The sequence below is a fragment of the Branchiostoma floridae genome, chromosome 11 (genome assembly GCF_000003815.2).
Source record: "Branchiostoma floridae strain S238N-H82 chromosome 11, Bfl_VNyyK, whole genome shotgun sequence".
Taxonomy (NCBI): domain Eukaryota; kingdom Metazoa; phylum Chordata; class Leptocardii; order Amphioxiformes; family Branchiostomatidae; genus Branchiostoma; species Branchiostoma floridae.
Window position 1 is genome coordinate 1,701,147 of NC_049989.1, and position 18,994 is coordinate 1,720,140.

The window sequence follows — 18,994 nt, forward strand, 5'->3', positions numbered from 1 at the left end:
AAATATTTTTTGGTAACAGCGAATGGAGAGGAATAAGGATGACAAACACTATTGCTGCAAAACTCATTAATATATCACATTTCAACTAGGACGGCGCTCTCGCTACGCTCTCTCTGCGACCTAAAACTTAACATATCGTTCATCGAAATGTATAAAAAAGAAACGAATTATCTTGTTACACTGTGTGTGTGTGTGTTTTGCTTTCTCCCAATTAAACTTTTACGTTTTGCATAATCAACCCAGTGTGAAACCACAAATCCTACTTAGGTCGCAGTGAGAGCGCAGCACGATCGCCGTCCTAGTGGAAAGGGGGCCGCAGAAATGTGCCCCCAATAACATCATTTGCCCCCAATAACATCATTTAGAAAACATCTCTTCTATACCAGTACACGATATCTTCCTTGTCCAGGGTGTCCCACAACTTGATCTCCCGCTTATGATCGTGAGTCATGAGCACAGATAGGAACGGCTGGTAAGTCGTGTCAAAGTAGTGGTTGCTGTACTTGTAAGTGTAGCCCATTCCGTACAGGCTAAGCTTGTCACAGGCATGGAGGGCTACCATGGTCATGATGCCTCCAGTTGTTGGTCGGAATGCATGGACCCTCATCCACCTAGTGAAGAAGGCAAGACAGTGTTCTTTCAAAAAATGTGCTCTATCGCAAAAGTGCTTTTGGGATAGAAGCACTTTTGAGATGCAGGCTAACCCAGATGCGCTTCATCTCGGAACCACTTTTGGGATAGAAGCAGTTTTGCGATGCAACAACATACTACCTCGGGTTCGTAAGATACAACACTATATCTAACTACTCAATTACATACCTAAAAATATTAGAAAAGCAAAAAAAAAATAATTGCAGCAAAACTGAAAAAAAGCACAATTATAGTCAGGCCTTTGTATTATGTCATTATTCGTATAGTTTGTAAAGTTGCTAATGTTATTTGATTTTACAAATCAACATTTACCCCTTTTGATATAATATTTCATTGAAACAATGACTTCTTGTAAAGTTATACACACGTACCTCCACTTTTTCTACGGCTATCAAAAATTTGAAGGTACGAGGCTGTGGGCAGTATATTCACAGGCCAATCGAGCCCAACAAAGGGGCTACCAATCGCCATGGCAATGCTTTTTTACTAGCTTTCTTGTTCTTTGGAAATTGGCTTTCTGTAATTTGATGCTTTGCAAGCGCACATACCAACGTGAAAGAACACCCTAGCAAGTCTATTGCCGTGCTTTTCTTATCTTCAAATATTAACTGAGATTGACGATCGTATGTAACACAATACATTTATACGTGACTTACACAAAATGCACGTATCTCATGAAGTCAGGGTGGATGACTCGCACGTTTTCTGGAGGCGCCTTGAACACGTTGGTGCCGTTTCCTATTGTCCTAAGATATGAATAGTCTGCCTCCCGGCATGGCACAAATATATACGTGATGTTCTGAAGGGGGGAAATTTAATAAAGAATGTCAAATAATATATAACCTATGTCCAGAATTTTTTTCTTGTCTATATGTTTGTGTGCAAATTTCCAAGCAAAACTTAATAGATTTTGAATTGGTTTAAATAAGAACTCTGTTGTAAGGTGATGGTGATAAGATTTTGGAAATCTGGTGACTTTTTTCTGCAACGGTATCTCATCTTATATACACTTTCCTATACGGAGACTTATATTAATATATTTAATGCTTGAGAAGAAAATGAAACTGTTGTTTTGATTTTAATGTCTCTACCGGCTTTTTTGGTTTGGGATTTTCCATGATAATATTTTTTCGACCCCCCCCCCCTTCGTATTTTCAAAACGGCTTACTTGTACGATCACCAAATTTGCAGGGGGGTTTATGCTCATCGAGTTTTATCATTCCTGAAATTTTTATATCATTATGACGTAATGTGACGTAATTATGACATTAATTGATATTCTTGGCTAAAACGGGGAATTCCCATAATACTTAAATATCTCACTCAAAAATTACCAATAAAGGTTTCTGATTAATAGTTAAGTGTTATAAGACTTCTGTTGTCAAAAGCCGACGCAACGACGTCAAAATGACGTCATAGAATGACGTCATCTGTAGTTTAGCTATCCGCCATCTTGGATTATGAACCTTAAATTTTTCAAGATACATTTTTTTCAACATATAATGCTAAAGCCCCATGGAAATGGATTAAAAACGTTCACATGAATGTTTTCTGTAAGAAAATACCACGTAGTAATGAAATCTGAGTGAAAATAAGCTTGTTATACTTTAAATCATGATATTGTCGGCCATCTTGGATTTTGAGCAATTACGTCATCTCATTAGCATAATTTATGAATACTTAATTACAAATGTTTAACTAAGATGTGTTAGATATTAAAGAGATATGAAAAGAAGGTAAGTTTGGCAAGAAAATAGCTAGACATAAGCTAGAAAGCTAGACATAAATGAAAATGAATAGGGCCTTCTTTGCACAGTAAAAAAAAAGGTTTTTATACTTTTCTTGTACAAGAGTATTGCCTGTCATGTGCGGTTCAACTAGGATTTTAGATGGTTTAGTTCGACTCATATGTGCTATCTGGTAACTCCATATTCCAATTTATGGAAAAAATATTATTTCTTGTTAATAATAGAGCCGGTCGGTAGAAATTTTTGTCAGATTTCTTTCTACTTTATATTGAAAATGACCATATGCATCCTGACATTGGTATTTTTTTTTCTTTTCATGTCATTATTAAAACAGGTATTAACAATAAAAAAGTAGAAATTCAAACAAGCTAGACATGTTTCTTCAGCGTTTACATGTAAAATAGATAGCAGTAATATAATTCAATACGTTTTTTTTCATTTGTCAGAGATCTTAAAAATCAGTTAAGTTCAGCAGACCGCCAGGGTTGATCGGTTAACCAGAAAGACAGCATGTTTCCCTGGTCCAACATTTATGCTTGCAATAGATATTCATGTGCAAAGAAACCATGTTACCACACTGACCTACCTGTTCAACAGGATAGTGATCTGGCTTCATTGAAGTCAGTGAACGATCGAAGAACACATAGTGAGTTGTTCTGCTGCCAACGTCGTTCTCATAGCCTCTCGTGTATGCCTGGTTTACTCTGACTCAAAACAATATTTATAGGATATAATCATCAAATTCTGGAAAAAAGGCGATTAATGGAAACAAACTGAAGTTTTAATCGGCGCAGTTAACAAGACTACAAATGTTATAGCCATCATAGTATTATGCATAAGATATGGAAACGTTTAAAATTGGTTCTTTTTCCCTTGATTTCGGCCAAAGTGACTCACTAATACAAGAACACTGCTATTTTCATTTCCATATTGTAATCAGATGATATACGTTTTGCAAGCACATGTATAGTAAGTAAGTTGAAATATACAAAATAAATGCTTTGTTTACGTCTTAATTTACCTGAATATAAAGTCGTGCTTGTCGATCTCCTTGCCCATTCGGGAGCCATTTAAGATGCCGCCGTTTCCAACCACGGCGCATGAGATACAATCTGTCTGTCCCTCCCTGCTGATCTTAAAGATGGAGTTCTTCGATGGAAACAATTTTAGCGTATCACGAACTTCTGTTGACGAGAGATATTAAATTACCATTACATAGATCCATGAATAGTTTTGAGGTTGGTAAGTTATTGACCAGGGATTTTTTTTTGTACATGAGCAAGGGTTTTATAAAACCGACGTTTCCCTTTTTGTTGTCAGCTTCTTTAAGGCAGTTGTGACATAATCGCATTGCACTGCAGCATAGGTGGGTCGCTATTTACAATTGTAGTCCCAAACGTAAGCAGTGATGCATATGCTGGGTGGGTTTTATATGTTAGATACAAAATAGAATACATATGTAGATTTAATGGAAAAAATAGCTATTTAGAATATACTTCCAAGTATGATATTTGGAGACATTGTCTGTCTACGTGAAATTTGCACAGTTCTCCATGTTGCATCTTTGTGCTTTTCGAACGTGCCACTATTTCAACAATGGTAAACAGCAAATCATTAATAAAGACAATCATTATATCATAATAAGAAATTAGCATGTAAAATTTGTTGCAAAATAACCTTTTTACTTACCCTCATACATTATGCTCCGGCCCCTATACTCGTATCCATAGGGTATTGTCCATCGTTTTAGCCGCCGGTATTCATTAACATCAAACAAATCGCTGTTCATCAACATTTGGATATCAGGTCGAAAGATCTGCCCGAACTCTTTAGATGTAAAGGCTTTCTTCTGTAGTGATTCAGTGCATGTCTGCAATATTATTTAAACATGGAATGCTACGGGCTGTCATTTTCAGATATATATCAAACTTTTGCGATTCAAAAGTAGCAAAAAACATGTAATGACGTAAGCATTGTCCGCAATGACAAAGTCAGAGAGCCTTGACCCTTATCAATTACGCCATGAAGAATACAAAATTAATGTAATAATACGCTTAAAGTAAAAAAAAATTCTGATTTCCGTCAAATTAAGACAATCTTTTCAAATAGTAATATCCCTTTGAGAACTGTAAATGATTCATGATCACCACGGAAATAAAAGCGAAGTTACAATTTAATCTAAAGTTAAAGATTTAATAACACTAGCATATTAACTAGAATCATTACAAATGATGATTTAAGTGCTGTATGTATGATAAAATATTGAACAAAAATCAAAAGCTGTTTTGTGACTTACAGAGTTTTTCCAGTTTGAGTTTTGCCTAAAGGTGAAAGAGGAGTTCCAGTATGGATCCTTTTTAAAGTTTTTGATATTGTCGTGGGATATGTTGAAGAGTGGACCTAAACGTGGATTTTGTATGCTGTATAGATTGATATCAACTCCAGTGGTAGAAGTTGCCGGCTCGTCAAATAGACTTCCTGTTCTAGTATGATAAATAAAACATTGGAGAAAATGCATGTAACTGAACGACGATGGCAGGCTAACTTCATCAGGCTAATTTAGCTCGTTAGGTAACTGCCAATCAGAGCTTTGCGCGAAGGGATCTGGTTGAAAAATTTTAGATAAACATTATGAAAGATGATTAACCTTGTGTTCGCTTTAAAAATGTATGATCAAAATAGAATATACATTTTTTAAATATCCGAATGAAAGCTCATCTGTGTCGGTAAATTCGATAGTGAAAAGTTTAAACTTTTCACTATAAACATTTTTGAATATATTTAGAAGAAAAACAAGTGCACTTTAAATGTCATTTATAAATGTATATTAGATTAATGCATCTGTATAGCCGGTATAATCGCCATTTGGTGTAAGAAACCACCTAAACTATGAATAGTGCCATGATAGGCGAAAATGTCCTAGCGCTTTATTAACAAATGAGGTGAATATATATTATCAAAATGCATACTTAGACATGACGTTGGAATCCTCAGTTCTTGTAAGTACAGCTTTAGGCACACTCCCGATTGCCAAGGAGCTGGTCTTCAACAGAAGATAGATGATGAACAAGACACCCCCAGCCAAGCACGCCATTAGACAGCGCTTTAACATATCGGCAGATTCTATGACTGACAAAAAAGACAACATTGTGATTCTGGCCTTTGAACATTACGGTCAATCCAATGTACTTCAAGGTTTAATTTGCAAACAACCTTTGTTGTCATACTATTAAAAATTATATCAAATGCATTCTATTTAGCCTAATGAAAGCTCATCTGTGTTGATAAATTCGATATTGAAAAAGTTTAAACTTTATTCCAACACAATAGCAAGACCATAAATTTTTGGTCGAAAACTCCGACCGACGTCATCCAACGACTTCCGAAACATTAAAACAGCGAGTCATACACCTGACAAAGGTCGGAGTCCTCGACCAAAAATCTATGGTGATTCTTTCTATTGTGTTGGAACAAAGTTTAAACTTTTTTTTTCACTATACAACCCATTCAAAATCAGCAGTAGGGATTTTAAGGATATTTGTAATACGTTTGGGCTATATCAGATAAAGACCTAATTTCAGTTGAAATAGGTAATGATTGTTTATATAATGTTTGTGTGTGTGTGTGTGTGTGTGTGTGTATAAGGGAAAGAGAGAGAGCTTGTGTGATTGTGCGAGTATGAGAGATGATTGTGTGTATGTGTGTGTATCACGGTGTGTGTGTGTGTGTGTGTGAGAGAGAGAGAGGTTTGTGCGAGTATGAGAGATGATTGTGTGTGTTTAAGTTAAGGGAAAGGGAGAGAGAGGGGCTGTGTGAGTATAAGTGATGATTGTGTGTGCTTGTGTGTATGAGGGTGTCACGGTGTGTGTGTGTGTATTCATGAATTGATTCTTATATGGGTTGTGATGAGACCTAGAAATGGTTAGATATTTTTGCCCCGTAGCGGCCTGTAACTGTAATGCAGCATAACGTCCTGTTTTGATATCTATGGTATTATACCTGATGTGGACCATCACCCTCTTTTCCAGCCCAAACACCCGGTTATAAATTGCTGTATTAACGCAAATAAAGGCCTAAGAGAATTTTGCTGTACTTTAGATAATACAAATGATGCGTTCGTTATTGAAAATTATTGAATTCAAATAGTGAAAGCACCACGCGGTATTTCAAAATTGACTAACTGCATTAACTTCTAGATTTTATCTTTATCATGACTTGATATCGTATTAGAACATTTGATTCAAATTAATAACATATATGTTGACCATGAAGCGTTCAAATGATGGCTTCAACAATTTGTTGTGCTTTTAGCAACCTTTCTGTGGCCTGTCGTCTGATTAGGGTTTTCACTGACACGTTTGTTTCGTCAACATATAGGGAATTTTCCAGAGAGCTTGCAGGGCCTTGTGATTAGAAATGGCGAACGGTAGGCACGACAACAGTCAGAGTAAAATTTTGGCTTATGTTTTATGTTAAGGGGTTATGTTTTATGCTAAGAACGACAGGTTGTCTGGAAAAGGAGTGTATGCGTACTTACGAATTGGTAGAAAAACAGCAATACCATAGTCCCGGATGTTATTGTCCCGTGCAACAGGACATAGACCTAGGAATGCAGTTCTGGTTTGACGGTTCCCCGACCGTCCCTAGATAAACATGACATATTAAGCCTCTTTAGGGCCAATTTACACAAGACACTTTGCACGACCTACTTCGATTGTCCTTAGTCAGTTTTCCTTTTACACATGCCAACTGTAACTCCTGCTTAGCGCCGCAGCGCGTCGCACTGCCATCAAACCTGGTGACCCACCGCGACTTTCAAAATGGTGGGTATAGAAGAAGTGTTGTTTTTCACACGATAAATCAGGCTTTTTTTCTCCTCTTCTCGTACGTACTTGCAGTGCCGGGCATGGCACAGTCAAACACCGGCAAGGGGAAAGGCATTGACGATCTCACATTTGTGTCACAAACTTAAAAAAGAGTACCTAAATACAGCAAGCTGTGAACAGTTAATGAAAAGTTAATGGCAAATACGTAGTAAACATTGTAATCAGCTTATCAATAAACCTGTGCTTGTACTGGTATGATACATACCTAAAATATTAAAATGTTATGTTAAAAAAGCTGTGATTGATATATGCATATATCATTTCGGGGGATCTAAAAAACATTATCTGACCATAATATTTCAGGACGGTATACCTGTATACCGGAAACATGAAATATTTGGTATCTACCACATGAACATTTTGATCGGTCTACATGTAATAATTGCGAGGTCTTTTTTTAGCCTGTGCCCAGTCTTCTGTTCTATTCAGTAGTGAAAAAGCTTACGATATCTAAGCTCGTAGATTCGCTTCATGTCAGGTTGATAGCTGGATGTGCGTACTACACAAATCAATTCCCACCAAAATTTGTCAAGCGATAAAAATTCTTCAAACGAACACACCGTCCCCGTTTAGCAGGTAATCGAAACTACTCACCTACTGTACCGATAAAAGCACATGGATACAACGACTGTAACGGAAAATCACTCTTCTAAAACGTAACAGTAAGTTATCAGTAATTCGTGGCGTCGATACAGGTTGGATGTACGTCGTTTGATATACGTGGCAAAAATGTGACGAACATTAACACCGACCTCTGTTTTGGTTCATAACATCACTGCATGTATGTATGCATGCCCTACATCCGTGACGCAGTCTGCCAAATAAAATATATCATTACTATCGACGACGATGTATTTTCAGTGGGAGGGCTTTTGTGTGTCTGTTTGTGTATGTATGTGTGTGTTTGTGTGTTTTTGTATGTGTGTGTGTGTGTGTTGTGTGTGTGTGTGTGTTTTTGTGTGTGTTTGTGTGTGTGTATGTATGCATAAAAATGTGTGTGCGCATCTCTCTCTGTGTGTGTACATATGTGTATGTGAACGTCTTAACGTAGGCCCGGTTTAAATTAAAACGTATACCTTTAACTATACACAAATTATGCTCATGAACCTTTTGATTACAGCTTAGTATTTTGATGTCTTTTATATCATTATTTTTCGTCCCCAAGCTTCACGTTCGGGCCCCGGTTCGGAAATGTGTCCTAAATTAAAAGCTGTAGTCATTGATATTTTGAAATTCATATGATGATGAGCAGTGATCATTTACTTCTGAAAAAGACGAAACTCCACTCTTAAATCGGCAAACACTTTTTTTCGGTATGGTCTTGAAAATGCGTGTTCTAACACGCCGTACGAAACACATGATTTGCCATATCTTTCACTCTATTTAAAGAATCTAAATGAATAGAAATAAATCAAACAATAAAGCAATATTCTCGAAAAGAAGAAGATATTACAGACTATTGATGTTTTATTGAGCAAAAGTGCGAGAATGTCATAGTTGAATCCTTTCCTGCACTTAACGTAAAGATAAAAGTAGAACAAAGGGAACGATAGCTACTAGAATGCCTTGAATATAAATGCGAACGTTAATACTTGCACATGAATAGAAATTCGAATCATTTATTTGATTCTTTAAGAAACAAGCACAGTTCTTTATTGAGAAATAATTAGAAGTACTTTTTTGCCCGAGGGCTAATTGCACATACAATCTCAAGAACTAAGAGAAGTAAATACAGAGTGGTACATAAAACTAGTGTCTAATCAACTACATGATGACTATGAATACTATTGTCGGCTTTGACTTCTTCTTTGAAGGCAGTGGTTAATGAACTGTCCCACGTTCTGTATGATGGTGGGATTTTGCGTTCTTAGTAGAATTATAGTCTTTTGGTGATCACTTAGATGGTAAAAGCTTGGTGAAATAGTGACAACTGTTTGAGTAATAATAACGTTATTTGACTAATTCTGTATGACATCAAAGTCAAAGTGAGTGTTGTTTATGTGTCAAGTGACATGCACAGTTCCCTCAGATTTAAAGCTTCATCTTAAGCTTCGTAGGAAATACCTTTAACCAATAAATATTTAACACTTAATATTTAGTACCATACAAAATATATATACAAACTACTAACATAACCAATTAATGTACAGCAGCAGTGTATATAATCCCTAGTCATTAACCACTTTCAGTAAATATTCCTAACACAGTATGGCAATTTTGCAATATATCAATATTTCTATTACATAAGGAATTCTTGCATTACAAATCTGACTACTAATAGACTTGAAAAAAATGTACACGATATTTAGATTACTGTACAATCACTCAGATGTCATTACACGGTTTGAAAATTTAACTTTCAGTTGTTAACATTTGATAAAACAATCCATTGAGAATTACTAAATTAGGCTGTAAATTTAAGTAAAAGACTATATAGTATCCTGTATTTCTATTGGGTCATATTATGGTGATATTGACCACAGAAAACATCACAATCCCACCGTCTACACTACGTGATTTAAGCTTGGTGTTGTATTTTTCCATACTGGAAGCTGTATGGCAAAACCCCTTTTTTATATCGTCAGCCAACACAATCACATTCTTAGGTGGCTTTATTTTACGCCATATTTCTTAGAATCTTCATATTTTTCAGACTAAAATTTGGTAGTCATGTGATAAGTCTTTCAGAAGTTTTATGGGCCAGCAAAAAGCCCGGTTTGAATGTGGTTAGGCGTGCTGAAAAAAAGGGGGCTGCGCAATAGTCTCAAAGGGGGAGAGAGGGTGGAGAAAAAGATTTCCTTCAAAATAGCAAACTTAGTTTGGAAAACCCTTAACCGTCCATGATCATAATGCTGTAATGTTCTTAACTTAATGGCTCTGTGGAAGGAGGCACCAGCAATAGATTGATAGAGTCTTATGTCATATTGTTACATTAATAGTTTTCTTAATGGGATAGGGATAGATACAGAAATAGGGTGCCCTATCCATCCAGTATAAGTAGAGTGTCAAGAACCGACAGGAATTGAAGGGAACTTATGACTCTAAGGGAAATTACGGAAAGCAGCACTACAGTTTTATGTGCTCTAAAGCCAAATTTAGAGCGATGCAATTGCTCTCCTTTGGCACTCAAGGTGCTTATACAAATACAAGAAAATTATACAAAAAAACAGTCTTTTTGGGTAACGGTGAGTAGAAACAAATTCTGACAGCTTCAACAGTACTTTACACTCCTGTGTGGCAGTAAGAGGTCATAAAAAAGACTAGGGCATCAGTTTGGGGGACAAAAGAGAAAACCATAGCAGCAATCTGTCATCCAAACAAATCCTTCAACTCACCAAAACCTCTAAAGATTCTTTCCACAATAGATGGTTGTTTTTTGTGTTTTTTGCTGTCGGTGGTTGATGGTAATGTGGCACGAGCAGGGCTTTTGGAAATTAATGACAAAGTGGAACGGTGCGGTCTGTTTGAAGTCAATGGTAGTGTCGTATCCTGTGGGCTTATTGAGGTGGATGTTTGTGTGGCACGTTGTGGGCTGCTGGGTGTTGGTTGCAGTGCAGCATCTTTCGGGTTATTGGAGGTTTGTAGTGTTGTAAAATCTTCCGAGAAATTTGACGTCGATCTGAATGTGAAGGTACTGCCTTCAACCAATGCATCAGCAGGCGTCACCTGCAACAGAATATCGAGTAAGTACAGCAGACTAGTTGATACTGCTAGCGATAGACGATCAATAATGAATTATTCGTTGAAACCGGAAGACAACCGCACTCATCTTGAACAACAGATATGTAGATACTGTAATCTAGATAAGTAATAAGACGAACAACATTTTGCAGTAGAATGTAGTTTGTACAAAAAAAGAGAGACTGAGCTCTGTAGACTGATAGAACCCATGTTCCTCCACTTCATACAATTAAGTAATATAGATAAATCTATATTCCTTATAGATTCTGTCAAATATTTGCTTATAAACATATCTGTCCCTACCATTTTAAAATCATAAAGAAACGCGAAGAAGTTTTTTGTTGCGACCTGTACTGAACCCAGCGGGTACGTATGTACAATAAAGGTCTTCATTCATTCAAATAATAGAACCAAACGGACACTGACCTACCTCATGATTACCATCCATGTTTCTGTTGAAGAATATCAGGAGTACGGCACAGATTCCAACACAAATCAAGAATGCCAAGGTGGTAGCTGCTACAACATAGCACGTTCGGCTCGACGCACCTTCTGAAAGTATATGGAAATATAGTATGCGTTAATAGGGAAAAACAATTTAATGCAATATTTAGATAGGAACGAAGATAAGATCAATACAAAATAGGTGTAATGATAGCTAAAACAAAACATAAACAGCCAAAACTGCAACATTGCGTTCGAGTACAGGATATTCGTACCCCACAAATATCCCAAAATAAAGCTGTATGAAGTGGTTTATGCAAAATATTGTGCCACAAGTATACGGGAAGGCAAGATATTTATTCTGGTTAAGATATCAAAAGAATCGTCTTAAAGATTGGACAGGAGAAGAAAATGGAGAGATGACACATTAAGCAATATTTTTTGTTTGTTAAGTTCCAACCCCCCCCCCCCTTTAACAGAATACTTTTAGATATTTAGGTAACATACCACAGAGCCCCTGGTGTGGACCGTTCGGCATGTACATCGGATTAGGGTTCAGCATGTTTCGCACGTCGACGTGATTCAAATTTGGGGCATGCGGGATTCTATGATCATCACAGTTATCATCCACAGGATCTAGGTAGTCTCGGTTCATCCGGGACGATCCTCCTACGTTTGTAGACGTATCTCTGTCTCTGTTTGGATCCGTTTTTGCCTTATCATTTCTGTGTCCCTTCTCCATACCTGTCCCGAAGGAGGCCATGTCATCAAGACACTGGTATGAAACAGCACATGCTTGGGTATCAACATCAACGGAGGGAGTACAGTCACTAAGTTCTTTCAATATGTTGCCATCATCACCTTCCTGGTCGCTATCGGGTTGTGGCGTGCTGTGTTGTTCGTTGTTAGCAGGCCTGGAGGACGGTCCAGGCTGACTTTCGTACTCATGCGACAGTGTCGTGTTTTCATAGCTCTGACCGTACATTGGATTGGGTTGGTCCAGCGCGTTCATCTGATACATTGCATTAGGGTTTTCAGCATTCGGTCCGGTCGGGGGATTGGAGTCGTTTTGATAGCCTTGCCTGTACATTGGATTGGGTTGGTCCAGCGCGTTTAGCTGATACATTGCATTAGGGTTTTCAGCATTCGGTCCGGTCGGGGGATTGGAGTAGTTTTGATAGCCCTGCCTGTACATTGGATTGGGTTGGTCCAGCGCGTTTAGCTGATACATTGCATTAGGGTTTTCAGCATTCGGTCCGGTCGGGGGATTGGAGTCGTTTTGATAGCTCTGACCGTACATTGGACTGGGTTGGTCCAGCGCGTTCATCTGATACATTGCATTAGGGTTTTCAGCATTCGGTCCAGTCGGGGGATTGGAGTACAATGTATGCAGAGAACTGCTAAAATCATCCGCGGTTCTTCCTTCTTCCACAGACGTTAAATGGCTGGCGTTAGGTTTTGATTCGTCACTTCCTTCCTTGGCATAATCGGTAATGAATTCAGCGTTTGCTTCTTTTTGCTCGAGCTCTGTCTTGAGTAACTCATTGTCATCTTGCGCCACATTCGTCTCAGTGTGCGATGTGATATCTGTGTTATTTCCGGCAACAGAAGGCATTTTCTCGCTATTAGTGTGAGCGAAAATTGTTTGTTTTAGACAGATGTCGGAATCTAAATTGCTGCATGGATTGCTGTCCCCGTAGGTTGATCTAATGACACTCGCAGGGTGAAGGTTCGAATTTTCAACTGGATGCAACTTAAGGACGTTTTCAGACTCCATCGTATCTGTGCTTAAGTAAGATAATGTGTCTCTAGATTGTTGTAGAACTTTGGTTAAATAGTTTGTAAAGTCACAGAATGGCGTCTTCCTATCAGTACAGAGTTTTCAGATGCCCGGTGTGGACTCCGAGAAGAAACTTACGTCTCTAAGAAATAGAAAAGTGAGTAGACGTAAAAGTCACCAAGTTTGGTTGTTCTAGCACAAGCCGTTACAACGTCAAAGAACCACCTCCCCCATTCTGGAAAGGTTTTAAATCACAATCATAGATATTGAATAGAGAAGTAATGGGCAAAAAAGGTAAGAAGCTAGACATCTACTCACAGACATCAACCGCAGTGTACTAGTCAGGAAGTCAAAGTCGACGTAACTTATAAAATTACTCCCAGCTGCAATCAAAATCAAAGCTACTTTTGCGGGAAAGAGAATAACTGAAGATATTTATAGCTATGAGTCATAGGTTTTCTAGGAAAATATAGTCCGTTTTCGTTGTAATTTAAAGGTGATACGTTTTCTTGTATACGTTGTAATGTGTATGTGTATCGAGCAAAAGCTTGGTATAGATCATTATGAGAATGTGAGAACATAAAACCCTGAAGCAAAATGAAAACCAAATAATCTGTTTGCTGACATTCTGCAGACGTGAGACAAATATTAAACGACGGAAAATTACATAATTCCAACACCACCTTGAGTGAAGATATTGCAGACGACAGACAAATATATAAAATTTTTTATATGATACACGTCCCTATACTTGTAGATATTATATCATCTTATATGGCAGACAATGATTAGTTTCTGTAGCAGAGAAAACAAATACATGGCATAGTTCAAGGCTAACAAATGATATTTCATGAGAGTCATGTCAAGCAAGGATGTAAAATTCAACTTAAACTCCTCAGCGTTTATGGTTATTATTTTTTTTTTCAATTTTCCATGTACATGTTTAAGCCTTTTTGCTTTTATTTGAAACTTCATATTCTCTTATGGTACGCCGTGTTTTGCATCGTTTTAAACTTTATAATACTATTGTGAGTATTGAAACTTTTGACATCGCAGTCCCCATCTGAGTAAATGTCATTTTGTTCAGTCCACATTTTCCCAAACGAGGTAGCGAACTACACTTTTCACAACACACACCCGAAAATACTTTAAAATGCATCAAGGTTCCACAGACATGTTGCACGTTTTATAGAAAAAAATTATGTTATAGACTTAAAAATAAAACGATTTCAAGGCCGATGATGATGTGAAAAAAATATGGCAAAATAATCTATTGTTAGCTTCCCAACACTGTGTGTTTGGTATTTTTTTGCAACCTTTCATTATTCAGTGGTTGCCGTCTATATGACTAAATTCACGTTGCTTAACATAGAAATGGCAAAGATTTTGAACGTTTTATCAATGTTATATCATAATATGTAAAATGCACCTGTACTAACGATGAGAAAGCACACTCAAATTTTGATGTCACGTACCTTTCAAGTGTCAACTGCAACATCACAGGTACTGGTAATTTAGGTAGAAGAAAAGCGATTATAGTTAGGCATTACAAATACTGATGCAGAGTTGTGTTGTAGGGTTTAGAATCTGGCAACGACAGCAACAATGGGCGATAATCATCGCTTCTGAGTCGGTGATGGTACGTGATGGGTATTAAACTATAGTAGGGACGAACCATTTTCTTCAAAGTCGATTACACTTATTTTATTTACTAGTATACTTGTAAGTTATATAGGCTTTAAAACTTTGAATGCAAGTCGATCGTTGAGTAGTATGCAAAAGAAATATATATTAACCAAGTCGACACAAAAACTGCCAAAATATTACAATAATTAAAAAGAACCTTATAGCAAGATAGCTGTTTCTTCGAAGAATTCAAGACAGCAGACATATTACAGGAATATGGCTCTGAGTGTTACGCCTCTACAATAATGGGATATTTTATCAAATATCATTTTAGAGCCCAGCCAGTTATTACTTGCCAAGGCAGAAAAATTACATTGAGTAATTCATAAGCTATTACTAGAATTATTATAAATCGAGACACTCGACTGCCCCCCCCTCCCTTACACAGGGAGTAGCTATTGATTTTTCGGTTTCTAGCGACCTACTAAACCTGGAAAAAAATTTTCATATCTATTCAACCTTTATCACTTTATGAGTTGTTTAATTTGTATTCACTCACTCACTCACTCGTCCCGTAGCTCATGTGGCCGTAGGGGCAGTAATGCTGTTCACTAGTGACTTCCAGCTCTGGCGATCATCTGCCAGCCTCGTCAGCTGGGCTGACGTCCTTCCAGTCCATTCTTTTAGGTCGTTTATCCATGTTCGGCGGGGGCGACCCCTCGGCCGCGCTCCTTCCACTTTGCCTTGTAAGATTGTATTTGTCAAGCTTCCTTTTCGCCTACACGCATGTCCAAACCACTGAAGCTTCTTTCTTTTGACCAAAGATAAAAAGCTGGGTAGTGGTCCTGCCAGAGTGGTGATGCGTTCCTGGATATCTTTATTTGAAGTATGGGATGTCCAGTGGACTCCTAGTAACCGCCTGTAGCAGTTCATCTCTAGAGCATTTATTCTCTTTTTTATATCTGCGTTCAGTGTCCATGTCTCAGCACCATATAAAAATATTGACAAGACAAGAGAGCGTAGAAGACGAATTTTGGTCGGCATGGTAATATTTTTGCTAGACCAGATGTGTTTGAGCTTTGACAATGCAAGAGTAGACTTTGCAATTCTGACCTTCACTTCTCGGGCTGAACTGCCGTCCTCTGTCTGTAAGGAGCCGAGGTAGGTGAACTCCCCGACCTGCTCCAACTCTGTACCTCTTACTGTGACTTGTGTTCTAAAGCCTGGTGGACCCGATACTAGGCACATTGTCTTGTCGAGGCTCACCTCCATGCCATACCTCCTGCTCGTGGAGTCTAAGCTACTGAACTGTTCTTGCTGGTCTGCTGCTGAGCCATCTATCAAGTCTACGTCATCTGCAAACTGAAGGTGAGTTATGATGCGTCCTGCAAGCTTGACAGGAGACTCCTTTGGTGTGAGAGCCTCTCTCATTATGTTTTCTAGGAATATGTTACACAGTGTAGGCGACAAGAGACAGCCCTGGCGCACTCCCACTGAGGTAGGGAAACACTCACTGAACTCGCCAGCTGTCATGACTGTGCTCTTTGAAGCCTTGTACTATTTGTATTATGATTTGCAAATATTGACAATGGAAGAGCATATTTAAGTCCATTAAAAACGGAGGTATAGCTTTTGGTTTGTCTGTTTATGTGTGTGTCTGGCGGGCGTGCTTATGTGTGTGTGTGTGTGTGTGTGTGTGTGTGCGTGTGTGTTTGCCTGTCTGTCTCTCCGTTTGTGTTTCCGGACATTTGTGGTCACCATAACTATAGAACCTCTGGATACTACTTACTTTTGGATATATTGTAATCAAGGCATTACGTACAACATTTTTAGGTGTTTCTGCGTCATGTATTGTAATTGTTTATTAATGTATATACATATATTCTTTACTCAGCATGTAACAATTTGTAAAATCAGTGATATTAAGTTTTTTTTTTTTTACTGACTGCGATGCTGATTTTTTTCTGTATAAAGAATATTTGATATATGGGTAGCTGTTGCCAAGACAGGGTCGATTTTGGCCCCCTAGTTTGTGACTTCATCTTTTGACTTTATAATGCTATGATCTTTATTTTTTTAATGGCAGATAGCTTGTGATGTAAAAAAGAAGAAGTGATGTTTGTTTGGGCCCCCTAGCACCTTGCACTGGAAATGCAGGCGAATTTTGTGAAAAAAACCTCAGGTATCTTTAGTAGAGATTTACATATTGAGATGTAAGTCATGCATATTTGGAAATGATTTGCATAATTAATGAAAAACATCTGAATTTACAGTGTTTTCTACTACAGGACTGAGATACATTCAACGTTTGTAGTTTGTTGCAGGTGGAACACGGTGGTCAAAAAAGTTTTATTTGCCTCTCAGATGACGAAAATATAAAAATCGAGAATTTGCCATTGCACTTGCGGCCCATCTTATCAAGAGTACGGTCAAATTGAAGGCCTTCCTTGAAACAGAAAATAATCGTTTTTGGAAGCATAATCGAAACAAAACAACTATCTCAATTCAAACGGGAAAATTCAAGCTATTAAAAATTGCGAATTTAATCTTATTTTGAATACATTTTCATTGTCATAACATTTTGTTTACTTTGAAATATTTTACGGTTAGCAAATAGTAGGCCTCTAGTAGTAACCCGATACTTTGTCGAACTCGCATAGCAACGGGAAAGAATACCCTAGCATCCGACCGCCGTGGAAAATTATTTTAGTGGGGTGCTTTTTGTATGTGTATACATAAATGCGTGTGTGCATATGTGTGTGTATATGTTTTGTACATATTTGCGCCTATGTATCCTAAGAATTGCTGAAAACTTCAGGCAGTAGTATAGAACATTTTAAACTTTAAATGTCATCTCTCAGAGGTTAAGTAATGTTCTGGGACTCACAGCAATGTGGGTGTTGGCTCCCGTAGCAACACATAGCAACCAACTTTGACCCCGATTTCCACAGATTTTCCCTATTGTTCATTAATTGCAATCTCTCTGCCTACTGTGAAAACTATTTAGGTGGAGGTCTCCTGGGCCAGGTGAGAAGGTACCTGGCATTCCGTGAAGTGTGAATGGTCATCATATAGGGCTGTCTGGGAATCCAGGCTAGTATGTGTATCGAAAGAAATTGAAATAAGAAGGCCAAATTAAAAAAAAAATTGTCACACACAAAAAAAAACGATTGTCAAATGTGCAATGCCCTGTTTGCACGATGAAAACATTGTTTGTATGAGACATAACGTTAACTTATGCTTAGAAAAGAAAACAAGAATTTCTAGAAAACGTCCAATGTGTGTCTTTATAACCTCCTTGTCTGTTACAGCATTACAGAATAGCGATTTTTTTTAAAATTTATGATTTGTTTCAGCCTACATGATAGTAATTCATAATCAGTGACGGAAGACACAGAAATAATTCAGGTCAGGAGGCTAGTAAAAACATGTTTGTATGTTTCCTTCAGAAATGTAACAACTTGTCCATTTTCAAAATGTTTACTGTTTCTACAAGCTTCTTCTAGTGCTTTTAGTTTGTGAGCTTGGTGACGTTAGATCCACAATTCACACACTGTCAGGTTGGTTGTAGTAACTTCAAATGATGATGATGAACTTCAAACTACTTCAGCAAGGCGGTTTAAAATTTGATTCCTGGTCTCCTGGAGTAAACCGAGCTTTCCGTTATGCAAAACATGCGAGTTGCTCACTTGCGCCAGATAGTCGTTTTGATACAAAAAGGATCCAAGACTGAAATAGATTTTCAATGATTTCTTCGATGGACTTGGAGACAAACATCAGTCTGACTGGCTTTGTGTCCTTTTTTAGAATTGGGGATACACGTGTACACTTCGCTTAGATTTATAATCACCAAGTGCATTGCTGTCATTTGTAGAGTAACATTTAATGATAGGCCCTACCTTTATTTTCTTGGAAACTACTTGTTTAATACATGTACAACTGTAATTGAAAACTTCTAATAAGATAAAAAGAGAATTATTTACACCACATTGCTTATACATGTACGACTGTAATTGAAAACTTCTAATAAGATAAACGAGAATCATTTACAACACATATGCTTAAAAAGATGTTTGTGCATTGTTTTCAAAAGCAACCCAAGCTGCGTCTGGCAGGTAAGCCAGAGCCAGGTAAAGGTGTAAACAAGCTGTGAACTACCCATTGTTCTGGCCAGGCAG

The 18,994-nt window shown here is 37.7% G+C and overlaps 2 protein-coding genes and 1 long non-coding RNA gene across 3 annotated transcripts; all 3 read right to left on the reverse strand.

Moving 5' to 3' along the window:
- Positions 1–203: 203 nt before the first annotated feature.
- LOC118426375 (alpha-N-acetylgalactosaminide alpha-2,6-sialyltransferase 2-like) lies at positions 204–3,571 on the reverse strand. The gene is made up of 4 exons (XM_035835715.1): positions 3,421–3,571; positions 2,986–3,103; positions 1,308–1,450; positions 204–611 (listed from the first exon to the last, which is right to left on the reverse strand). Exons 1-4 carry the CDS (start codon positions 3,456–3,458, stop codon positions 362–364), a joined length of 549 nt encoding a protein of 182 aa, XP_035691608.1. The 5' UTR covers positions 3,459–3,571; the 3' UTR covers positions 204–361.
- Positions 3,572–4,094: 523 nt separating this feature from the next.
- LOC118426715 lies at positions 4,095–5,523 on the reverse strand. The gene is made up of 3 exons (XR_004832446.1): positions 5,369–5,523; positions 4,696–4,882; positions 4,095–4,269 (listed from the first exon to the last, which is right to left on the reverse strand). It is a non-coding gene; the product is annotated as an uncharacterized LOC118426715 (long non-coding RNA).
- Positions 5,524–15,300: 9,777 nt separating this feature from the next.
- On the reverse strand, positions 15,301–16,349 carry LOC118426114. The gene is made up of 2 exons (XM_035835371.1): positions 15,930–16,349; positions 15,301–15,306 (listed from the first exon to the last, which is right to left on the reverse strand). The coding sequence occupies exons 1-2, from the start codon at positions 16,347–16,349 to the stop codon at positions 15,301–15,303; spliced, it is 426 nt and encodes a 141-aa protein (XP_035691264.1).
- Positions 16,350–18,994: the final 2,645 nt, after the last annotated feature.